This window comes from Ostrinia furnacalis, unplaced genomic scaffold (genome assembly GCF_004193835.3).
Source record: "Ostrinia furnacalis isolate ACB-3 unplaced genomic scaffold, ASM419383v2 OfSCF7481, whole genome shotgun sequence".
In the NCBI taxonomy this organism is placed as follows: domain Eukaryota; kingdom Metazoa; phylum Arthropoda; class Insecta; order Lepidoptera; family Crambidae; genus Ostrinia; species Ostrinia furnacalis.
In genome coordinates this window covers 155,262-166,834 of record NW_021137720.1, presented here as the reverse complement: position 1 = coordinate 166,834, position 11,573 = coordinate 155,262, and the positions used below count along the sequence as shown (strand labels likewise).

Genomic DNA, 11,573 nt, shown 5'->3' with positions numbered 1-11,573 from the left:
ATGTCAAATTCAATTCAATTTTTTTTTTTCCGATTCCGACGAACCCACAGATATGGATTAGAGCTTCACTCTATGCCAATGCCAAATCGAGCTAGGGATGCGAAGAATGTTATAAAATGTAAGTGAATCGAACTTGATGATATCTAGTGTTGCGATGAGTGGAGAAGGAGATTCATCATTTCATTATAATTTTTTTTCATCCTTATTAGAGTAAAACAAAATGAGCTCTGCTAGTTTAATGATTATAATAACACAATTTATTATTTGGCAAAGTTTTAAAATTTCAAAAACTTTTCCATTCGCTTTTTTTCAGTAAAATTATTGTTGTCATGCACACACAAGATACGGTATAATTTAGGCGGACTTAATATATTATAAAGCGATCTCTTCCAGACAAACTAGAGGCTTTTTTCCTACTTAGGGCAGGTGACCCAGTTTTGGCCATTTTATGAATTTTGTAGACTGAGGCGATTGAGGCTATATCATTTTACAGTTTTTGTAAAAAGTGATTATAGCCTGACCAGGAACATAAAAACCCTCGCCATGTTGCGGAAAACTAATGGTACTAATTTCTTTTAATGGCAACAGTAACTGAAAACTTCATTGACATGTCACCTTGCATGTCAGTCTATTGCTGTCAAAGTGTAAACAAACTTTATTTTAAATGTGCGCAATTGATTTTGTGAATGAAATTGCTAAAATATTTTTATAGTCGTGAAAGAAAAGTGGTTGACAATGTGTTAAAGTATTTGTCGAAGAGAAATACCAAGGGTTCGGACAATATTTTCATTGAAAATGTTTCCAATAAAGGTTGTCAAATTGACTGACATGTTTATCGTATAGTACAGTCCACTATGAAAATTAGCTGTGGTTTGTTTCAACTACCTATTTTAAAGTTTTTTGTCACTTTCTAAAAGTTGAATTTTATGGAATTGGGAAAGAAGTACCGAGTTTGAAGCGTTCATGTGCAGACATTGCAGTTGAATATTCAAGTTCTGAATTTGATTATTGATGAATAATAAAATAAATCCTACTAGTTCGATTGATGGTTTCATTTAATTTATTTAAACCAGGTTACCTATAATAATATTTTTTCGTTAATTTATGAAAATATCAAATTAGCCCGTAATCCTGAATCCTGAAACATAAAGTTAGCCTATTAATTTAACACAGGTACGACTGTACTCAGTGTTGCACTATCAAATGCAATTGAAGCGCCTCTATGCCAGGGTTTTTATGTTCCTGGTCAGGCTATACCTAAATATATTTAGATCTAGCCTAAGGATACATTTTTTTTCATAATGATTCAATGGAAAAATAATCCTGTAGAAAAGAAAAAAAAATGGGAATTTGTGCCATTTTTGGCCACAGTCATGTGCCAGTTCTGGCCATCAAAATTCATCACAAATAAAAAGCAGATAATTCAAAGTAATAAAAAGTTTATTCGAAAATCGCATATTTTACGACCAATCTTAATTACCATTATTTCATCTCCTTTAACACATTTTCTGTTGAAAATTAGCTTTCTTCATAAATAAGAAAACTTAATTTAAATCAAATTAGGTAATAATTAATTATTGTCTGAATAATGTTGTGCAAAAAAACTATGGCACTTACCATTTGAATACCTGCTAACATGTAAAGTGGACATTCTAATTGATATGTATAATAGAAACAAATGCAGTAACACAGTGAGCTTATTTTAACCTTTTGCACAAAAAGTATGAGAGCCGGATATTGTTGTCACCCACCACCCTTTTTAACTAGGTAGGTATATTTACCAACATAGTTACAGGTGGGGGGTGTCAACATTCAGCTATATTTCAGTCATCATCGTGGATTGATTGGGATCGACATAAAGCCTAAACAAAAAACAAAAAGATGGTTTTCATAGGTTTAGGTAGTTACTAATTCACCAGAGCGTTGAACTCTTGTGTACCTACACCTACCTACATTCATTAAGTGTCAGGTCATTCACCGGATCATCGTACCGCTAGGCGCTACGCTGCTATTATCGGTTCTTTCATGGGAACTTATTCCTATTTGCTTTATAATGTGGTTTTTCTTATAAATAAACCTACTGTATTCTACCTGTATTGTGGATAATAATGCACACCTACACAAACTTGGCGCAATAGTAAATGTTTGCTCTCTTTAGTATGTACATACCTACTGAAACATTACCCGTCTGGTAACGACACTGCGCAGTCTTTTCGTGCATCAACCAATTTTTGTCATACCTAATTAGAAACAAAACGAGTTCCAATGACTGATACGTTATCTTACCGATTCAATAAAGCTAGTATACGTGTGCAAGAAGTTGGCATGACACCGTTGAACCTAGTTATCATAAGAATGCTAATTGTAAACGCTCACTTCTTTTATCGTGCCCATTTCTTGCACTGATAAGATTACGGCACTCATATGCCCGCACTGAGCGCCCCCTCACGAGTCTTGTAAATATTGAGTGAAATAAGTTGTGTGGTGCTAAAGAAAGGTGATATTGTGGTGTGAAATGTAGCAACCCAAGTGTGATGGTGCAGTGTTTATATGTTCCATTTTTCTCCTGGAATGCTAAACCCGGAATCAGTTCTAACCATGCACAGCGTAAGGCCGTTAGAAGTCAGTCAGCCGCACAGGAATCGCTCGTCGTCGTGGACTTCAAGGCGGCTGCTGAATGGCTTATCTAGGGCAGAGCCTAGATTTTCCTTGCAGTATGAGGTCAGTTTGGATTATATTTTCAACACACTTAGAAAAGTGTTTAAAATGAATACTTTAGGTACACTTGAAGGGAAAAATTAAAGTATAATAATCATAATAAGTATACTATTATAACAAATTATACTACCTATAGAAGTTTAAGATAGATTGAGATAAATTATGATAAAAAAAGACGCAAATAAGAAGCCGCCTACATTTACACTAGTGTAACTGGGTTTGTGATTGTAATTTTTGTTCCTGTGTGAGTGAGTTGGTATCACCTGATAGTTTATTATAGATGACCCACGCTGAACTGTCCCGCCAAACTCAATGACAGGGGGGCGCTACCATCGTTCAACTATATGGTTTCCAACATGGCAAAAATCTGAACCAGCGATCCGGTATTGACGGTGGCGCCCCACTGTCAATGTCATCGACAGGACAGTCCAGTATTTTGGAACTATACTGATACATTTATTGATATTATTTAATAACAACCACTCAGCTCAGATCTTCAAAGATAAATGTATAATACACAGCCTAATCAAGTTCTAATTCAAATCTTATTCGCACTTTTTTGTTAATGTTAATATTGAAGTACAATTAAGTCAGACGCATTAAACTATTCTCAGCTCATAAAATAGATAAAAAGTTTGTTTTAAAAACTTGTAAGAAACCAATAAATTATTATTTCATTTTTTGTAACTATTTTCGATTATGTTGAACTTAATCGAATAAATCACTGTGCTGCGTAAAATGAAATGCACTGCGTAAAACTGTAAATGTCAGTAGTACGGAACGGAACGGAACTGTCAATTCACTGTCATTGTGAATATTCCTTCGCAATATTTTCGTTTTTTATTTGTGTATTTCCGTAATTGTATTATTAAATTCGGCAGTTTTAGTGTCTAGATTTTTTATTGAACGTTTCAATAAAACATTCTAATGTTAAGAAAGTTTCGGACAAGTTGCAATAAAGTGGCGAACAGTATCGTGTGAGAAACGTGTCACGATTTTTTACTAACTGTTGTTTCATTCAATAAGCTTCTGAAAGGAATGTGAATTTCCCATTCCAGTTGGAAATAGTTATATTTTCTCATGGGTGATGGCTTGGCAGTCGGACACACGTGTAAGTATGAGGAATGGTTAGGAACTGTGCTGTATGGTGGCCCGAAACGGCATCTCGACTCGAGTAAACATGTCCTTGTCATATGATTAACATTTGAAAGCGCTCGAGTTAAAAACCATTAGTTTCTGGTAATCTGTTTTGCTCTGGTGTAATAGAAATTATTGTACATACTCTGTGTGGAGTGGGCTGTGTGGGGATAATAGAGATGTAGGTATGATGAATCATACTCATGTGTTGCAAACTTAGCTTTGGTTAGTTCATTTGAGTAATGCTGATTGGTTGGTATTATATTTATCAGGCAGTAGTCAATGTGATTTAATTAAAGCCTAAAATAAAACTATGGGACAATAATATTATGATAACTCTTTTTACTTCCCAACAACTTGCCAACAATATTTTCTATTTATTGTTTTGGTTAATTGCATTTTAATTGATTATTTCAAACTTGCAAGTATTTGTCTACTGCACACTTGTTTTGATAACTTTGTAAGTCAAATTAATCTAATGTTAAGTAGGTATTTCACAAATTACTAGACTGTTCAGGTTACACCATATTCTGGTGGCAAAAAAGCACCCAGAATATGGCAGTCCCCTATTTTATTATCATTAAAATATAGTAATTTGTTGTGAGCTAATAATGCCTAATAATGTTATATTTTACCATGTAATGAACATGTAATAAGCGCTTAGATAAGCAATATCAAAGGCAAGTTCATTTAAATTACATCACAAATTGTAAAGTTGGTAATTTGTGTACAGTCAACAGACTAAACATTTCAGTTGCTAAAATAACACCTATTACAAGTATAGATAAGAAGCCTCATTGTTTGTGCTGTGGTCTGTACACAATAATTACTAATTTGCTCATTATTTAAGTGCTTTTACTTACATACTGTTTTAACAGGAAAAAGAAAATTGATTCCCAGAGTTTAACTAAGCTGTGTGCTGTGCTAACCTGGTTTTTCACAGAGGTGTACCCACTACAAGTAATACATAAGTCTCCATAATAACTTCCCTTGATTAGAATAAAAACAAACCATGTAATGTATGAAGTAATTGAGCAAGCAAGTTACCAGAAATAAGGGAAATATGCCAGTAGGTTGAAAAAATACTGTGTATAGTTATTTGACTTATTTGTCCTTGAATACAATAAAAACGTACCTAGTAGTACGGATTCTGTGTCATTTAGTTTTATCAAGAATAATGCCAGATATGATAGGCTTATGCCCGTTTTCACCATCAATCCCTAATTTTTAAGTGATCCCTATGGTAACACTTAACAGGCATTTTGTTTTCATAAGGGTCCCTTAAAAAGTATGGATTGATGGTGAAAACGGGCATCAGTGGAGTTTAATCTGAAATGTATATCTAGCTGAAATTGAATTGTTAACAAAGTCACAACTGATTTGTTTTTCTTTTGCAGACTGATGAGAACAGCTACCTACTTCGTCTGAAGATCATAGGGGCGTACTCATTGGCAAAAAAGGATATATTTGGTGCAAGGTAAGCATACACTAAACAATATTATTGTTGAATGGGAATAATTGCTTTTTTCCAATGCATGCCATGAAAACACAGTCCAAAACATTTAGAAAAACATTAGTTAGAAAAAAAAGGTTATTACAATAGAGTGGCCAGTATTAGCATATCAAAATAAAGTTATGTTTCAGTTAGTAGTGTTTTGTTACTACTTTTAGGATAGGTGTTTTGATCAATTTATTATTATTACAAGTTCTGTCATAAAAATAACTTTTTGTTGTTATTACTCATTTATCATTTCAGTAGTCCATTTAGATGCTTCTTTATGTCTTTCAAAGTGATAGCTATAAATAAATAAATGTCCTATAGTTTTCAATTTATTGGGGCAGGAAATAAACAGCTTTCATTTAAAAAATTTTCATGTATTGTTTGTTTTTTCATCCCTAATAGCTGGCATTATTTTCGTCTTGCAAATTTTAACTGCATGCAACTGGAATTCCTTGATAAGTATGCATTGTTTTTCGACCCTGTTATGAACTCTATTACGTTTGCATTATGGATTTAATTACTATGCATATAGCACTTGTCTGTCTAAAAGGCTGTCGAAGGTATACAATAAGGTAGTAAAGTGTTCCTATAGAATGAGTCATATTCATAATGCACTAAGATTTAAATATTACACGTCATGTTTTGTGTGGTATCTTTTATGCGGTTTTCGTGATTCATTCATAAGAATTAACCATTGAGGCGTAGAAAGAACTATACAGTAGAAAGTCGAAAACCATTATAATGCATTTTAAATAATTCCTGATAAAAATTCATCTTGGTATGGGTAATTTCGGAAATTAACGCAAACAAACATACTGTATATTATTGTTTTCGTAACATCATATTGCGACGGTCGTAGAACCAATTCGTCGGTGACGTGATTTATAAAAACCGGGAAAGTGCAGTCAGACTCGCGCATGTAGGATTCCGTACGAACGTTTGTTGTTATATGCCCCCCTTAAATATTTTTGCCTTATGCCTGTTTTCACCATCAATCCCTAATTTTTAAGTAAACCCTATGGTAACAAATAACAGGAATTTTGTTGTCATAGGGGTCACTTAAAAATTAGGGATTGATGGTGAAAACGGGCATTATTCTATTTTTAGTATTTGTTGTTAGCAGCAACAGAAATACATCATCTATGAAAATTTCAACTCTATCTAACTTCTCTATCAGGGTTCAACTTTCAAGAGATACAGCTTGCTAATAGGGTCCCGTTTTTACCCTTTCAGTACGGAAACCTAAAAATGTATGTCCTTTTTCTAAACTTCTATACAAGGCGATATCTCAGTTGCAGCGTACGGCTTGATTGGCAATTGCGGTCGAATTGACGGAGACATAGGTCAGCACTGGTTTGGTCTATGACTCAGCCGGCCAATTGCTTTTATTATCTGATCAATCCGGCGCCTAATTTGAATTTTTTTTTTCGTTTCAAATGCGTCCTTTTGAAAACAATATAATATTTTACTGAACTCGCTCATTCTAGCGATATTTGGTCTTACTTCGACCGCAACACTCAACAGTAAGCCGTGGTTGGTTCGGCATGGCCATGCCATTCCGAATTTCCATAGAGCTACAAACTTTGCAAATCATACAGGAATTCGTGTGTTGCTTGTTTTCTCAGACGAATGACTAAATTAGAGGGTTGTGGATAGTAAACGGGTGTATTGCTTCAAAATCTTTGAACGTCTACAAGTCTGTGCCCATGCTGTGGGACTTTCATGGACATTATTTCTTTTACTTTACTGAAGGTTTGGCCTCTGAGAGCTATGGCAAGCGTGAGGGTCCTTTTGCGCAGCGCGGTCACTACACTGGATGTGCGTAGCCCAACGCTGCGCTTGTCTTCGTGAAGTCTGCCTGAATTTGAAAGGTTGTTCGCAATTTGTGGATTGACACTGACCATTGTACGCTTTGTGACTGTCTTAAACTCCCTACCTAGCTGCAAAACCCTCTCAGAGTAACATTTTCAACAATTTCAAACAGAATTTGCACGATATTATCGAGGCACACAGTTCTCTGATATATTGAACGTCGGACAACCAATAAAAATTGATTTGTTCACATTAGCTCGGTTCATTCACTGGCGTCCGTGACCGGCACGTCATTGATGACGTCATTACTTTAAGGCGATTACTCTCTTTTCGGCCTGTTATGTCATAATGGCTAAATGTGTGGAATATGTTGCTCGTTGCTATTTCTACCCGTGTCTTTTGAGCATAGTATAGGTATAACTCAGTCAGGGCCTAGTTATGGGAGCGGTACTGGGGAGGAGTGACATTTACTTTGACCGAGCATAATATAATATTATTCTGTAGCTCGACTTTCGCCTGGCGCGGCAACCACATAAAAAGCCTAACAAAAGCCGGACAGGCCGGACAAGATAATTTTTGGCAACCCTACGAGCATAGAAATCTCGCTGAAGTTCGACCTCCCAAAAACACCCTCCCATACATAAGGCACTGAGACTGAGTTGACCGCTAGACCTAAAGCATGCAACTTTTTACACGTACCGCTTTTTCGTTCATTCAATCAACGTATATACAAGTAGCTTTCCGCCCCCGGCTTCGCCTGCGTGGAATTTTGTCTGTCACAGAAAAACTTTTTCGCGCGCGTCCCTGTTTCAAAAACCGGGATAAAAACTATCCTATGTCCTTTCTCGGGACTCAAACTATCTCTATGCTAAATGTCATCGAAATCGGTTCAGTGGTTTAGGCGTGAAAGAGAGACAGACAGACAGACAGAGTTGCTTTCGCATTTATAATATTAGTATATATAGTATAGATTAGTATAGATAATTGGGAATAAAGAATCTTGTTAAAGCTACGTAATGTGCTATCAAACAGTATCAAAAACCTAAAAAACTGCGTAAACATAAGTTACAAACACTATGTTTTGTATTCCATGGTTCTAATTTCCGTCACCCGCGGCGTTACAGAAACGTGCGTGCAAATGCGCCTCGCGAGAGTTGAACCTGTGACCGCTCTGGCCTCGTAGCCTGGAAAGCGAACTAGACAACCTTTTTAGTCTGTCCTTATTTTTTTTCCACAAACGAGTTCCTTTATATCAGATTCAATATGGCTTTCGGAAAGTTAGAACAAATGGGTTTGCAAAAAAAAATATCGGACAATATGTTTAATGAAATCAAGCATCCAGTTTAAAAAAAAAAGTAGTTTTCATTCTCTTATTAAGCGCATCTTGTTACTCGAATTTATGTAGGTAAATGTGATTTAGATCAAGATAAACAAGGATAAGCAGTCTGATTCAATGTTTTTTACAATGATGGCAAACGTATTAACTCTGGATAAGGATTAGAGCCTAGACAGATTTTATTACTCCAAAGGCAAGGCAAATTGTCGACGTTTGTCTGCCCTTGAACGCTAGACGCAGGTTCGGTCCCGTTGGGGACAGATGTCAGTGTGGTGGACACGAGTATTTATTCATACTTAACAATCTATATAAGTATGATTATTGGTTATTATTTAGTCTCCTGGTACAAGGTCCACTAGCTAGAGGCTAAGTAATTAATGTGATAGTTAAAATTGGGACAATGTGTTTACTGTCGTAAATTAATAATTTATTATTGTGCGTGCACTAGGCCTGCTTGCTACCAAGCGTACCGTATGAACTTGTGTGACATTCATTTATTGTTACGCTGGGTTGACTCATTCTAGCGATACCTTTGCCATTGTCACCAAGCGGACAAGCTTGGCCTTCCCTGGTTGGGTTTTTATTTGGCGGTCAAATTATAAATCCTGGCTACACAGGAGTTGCAGCGGTGGGAACGAGAGGTGGATATTGTCCCTGGTTGGGTTTTTATCGGCGGTCAGGCTGTAGATCCTGACTACACAGGACTTGCAGATGGGAACGAGAGGTGGGAATAGTCTGATTGCCACCAAGCGTGCCAACAACGTACATTTTTCTCCTCACTTTGAGGATTATGAAAATGGTGGCATAGGCAGGTACATTTCCTCACGGGGCTTTTCATGAATGAGTTATCAAACAATTGAGTCGAGTTGTCTGTTCTAGCCCTTTGTTATCAGTGTTCCGGCTCGGCGTTGATAAGAAAGCAGATAACTAGAAAAGAGTTTATAATTGTGTATGATTCAAGTTAAGTTTTGGTTTATCTTTGTGGAATCGTAAGAGTAGAATTAACGCATTCGTAGTTAGAAAGTCTTTGAGAGGACTTGAAATTCAATCACCAGATGAGACACTATTGCCCGTTTTCACCATCAAACCAACTTATAAGTGACCCCTATGAAAACATTATTCCTGATAAGTGTTACCATAGCGATCACTTAAAAATTAGCAATTGATGGTGAATCCGCGGGCATAATTGAAGCATTGTTCTCAATTTGGATAGGATAAGATATCAGAGACTTGTATATCAACCTGATTTAAATAAAAAGTGCTTCGGAGAGATTTACCAGTTTTACTCGGTAGGATAGAGATAGATGAATGAGGGTTGGTTAAGCTTGGCAGGACACGTTGTGGCCTCAACCTCTCGTCGATTGAAAGGTCTTGTCTTCTTTTGAGTTAAAGATATGATATTTTATCGGACAACCTACCTTAAACCTTACAGATGAAGCACCTTATTCACTACCGTGTATATTTTGGCGCTGACTGTACACGCATTGTTTAANCGTGCACAAGGAGTGCAGAAGCGTAGCAGATCAACAGGCTCAAATTCTCCAATCACCAGGGTCGCTGCAGAAGGCCTGTAGCGACCTAGATAGGCTGCTGCTACCTGGGGGGATCTGGAGCGGTTGGAATAGGAAGATCAAATAGCGCACAGTGGTCAAATCAAAAGGTTAAGTGCAATATTCGATTTAGGGATTGCAATCCAGCGGCGTTTTCAATCCAGCTGGATTCTTGCTGGACTGACCTGAATCCAGCTGGATCCAGCACGGATCCAGCAAAATGTGGAACGAAAATAAAAAGACGACATTTTTAAGACTTTTTTTATTAATTTGTACTTCTTACGATAATATATGAAATCTTTCACTCATTTGGTGATACCTTGTATCAATTTGCTTTGGTTTCTTAACGATTTGAGATCAAAAGAATCAACTTAAAATTAAATAACATATAACCTCATATAACATTTAAGATAATGTTTTTAAGTAAGCAATATCTTATTAAGTTTATGTTTAATGATAGGACGGCTAATCAGTAGCAATCAGTCTTACAAATTCTTTTAAAATTAACTACAAAAAGGACATATTTTTTGTTAAGTTCCGAATCTGAAAAAATCTTCTCCGCACTCGTTAATAATGCTGATAATTAAGCAATTTAAAATCTATCAACAAGAGACTATTTCTTTTTTTGAATCCTCTGGAAGTAAGACCTCAGAAAACAAATTTTATCTATAGTCTTATCTCCCAACCTGCTTCGCACAGAACTGCATATGTAGCCGGCTGCTGAGAAGGCCCTTTCGGCCTCTACACTGGTCGGTTTTAGGGTCATTAAATAGTCATACACCATAGATAAATTTTCACCTCGCACTCCTTCGGTCTCATAAACGCTCATTTCTTTTTTCAGAATCTTTTCGTAATCGAATTGACCACTTGGCTTTGGCTTTTGTTTATTAAAGTTCTCCTTCTCTCTTTTAAGTTCAACCTCAAGCTCTTGCTCTAAAGTCATTTTCACGGGTTCTGCTGCGTCATCATCTAGACCATTCTCTTCTAACTCCATGATATCTTTATCTTCTTGCACTGGTTCTACAATATATTGTTGATTTACTCGTTTTAACAAAGCTTTCATCTCCTGCCGCATCGCATTCTTTTTGGGCAAAGGAAAATAGCCAGATTTTTTCACTGCTTCTTCATACTTTTTTGGATTTTTCAAGTACACTAACGTACCAGTAACTTCGGAAAGGCGCCGTTCTGCGATTCTGTTGCGTAGTGCTTCAGCTAGCTCTGCGCTTAGGGTAGTGCTCTGGCTATGTAGCTTGTCTAAGACAAATTTCAGGGTTGTATCGGCAGTTATCAATGTGGACTCTCTTCTGCAAAGAGCTTCTACAGCCAGTTTCAACGGTTGAAGACTGACGATCAACTCATTGATTATTGACCATTCATCGCCCGAAAATTTTATTTCGGAACCGACGTCTATCAATGCTTTATCGATGCAAACTTTGAGGTCGTAGAAACGTTCCAGCATACTGAGCAAACTGTTCCATCTCGTGCGGCAATCAAGAATCAGACTTAGTTCTTTACCTTT

General features: G+C 36.5%; 1 protein-coding gene across 6 annotated transcripts in view; it reads left to right on the top strand.

Moving 5' to 3' along the window:
- Nucleotides 1-2,200: 2,200 nt before the first annotated feature.
- Nedd4 (E3 ubiquitin-protein ligase Nedd4) overlaps nt 2,201-11,573 on the top strand; it is a 52,486-nt gene continuing 43,113 nt past the window's right edge. For 2 of the 6 annotated variants that reach the window (XM_028321205.1, XM_028321204.1), the window contains exons 1-2: nt 2,201-2,721; nt 5,253-5,332. In XM_028321205.1, coding sequence (XP_028177006.1) covers nt 2,551-2,721; nt 5,253-5,332 — 251 coding nt within the window. In that variant the 5' untranslated portion in view covers nt 2,201-2,550. Of the gene's footprint in view, nt 2,722-3,486; nt 3,830-5,252; nt 5,333-11,573 lie in introns of those variants that run through there. The other 4 variants (XM_028321206.1, XM_028321209.1, XM_028321207.1 and 1 more) reach the window with 3 other exon arrangements.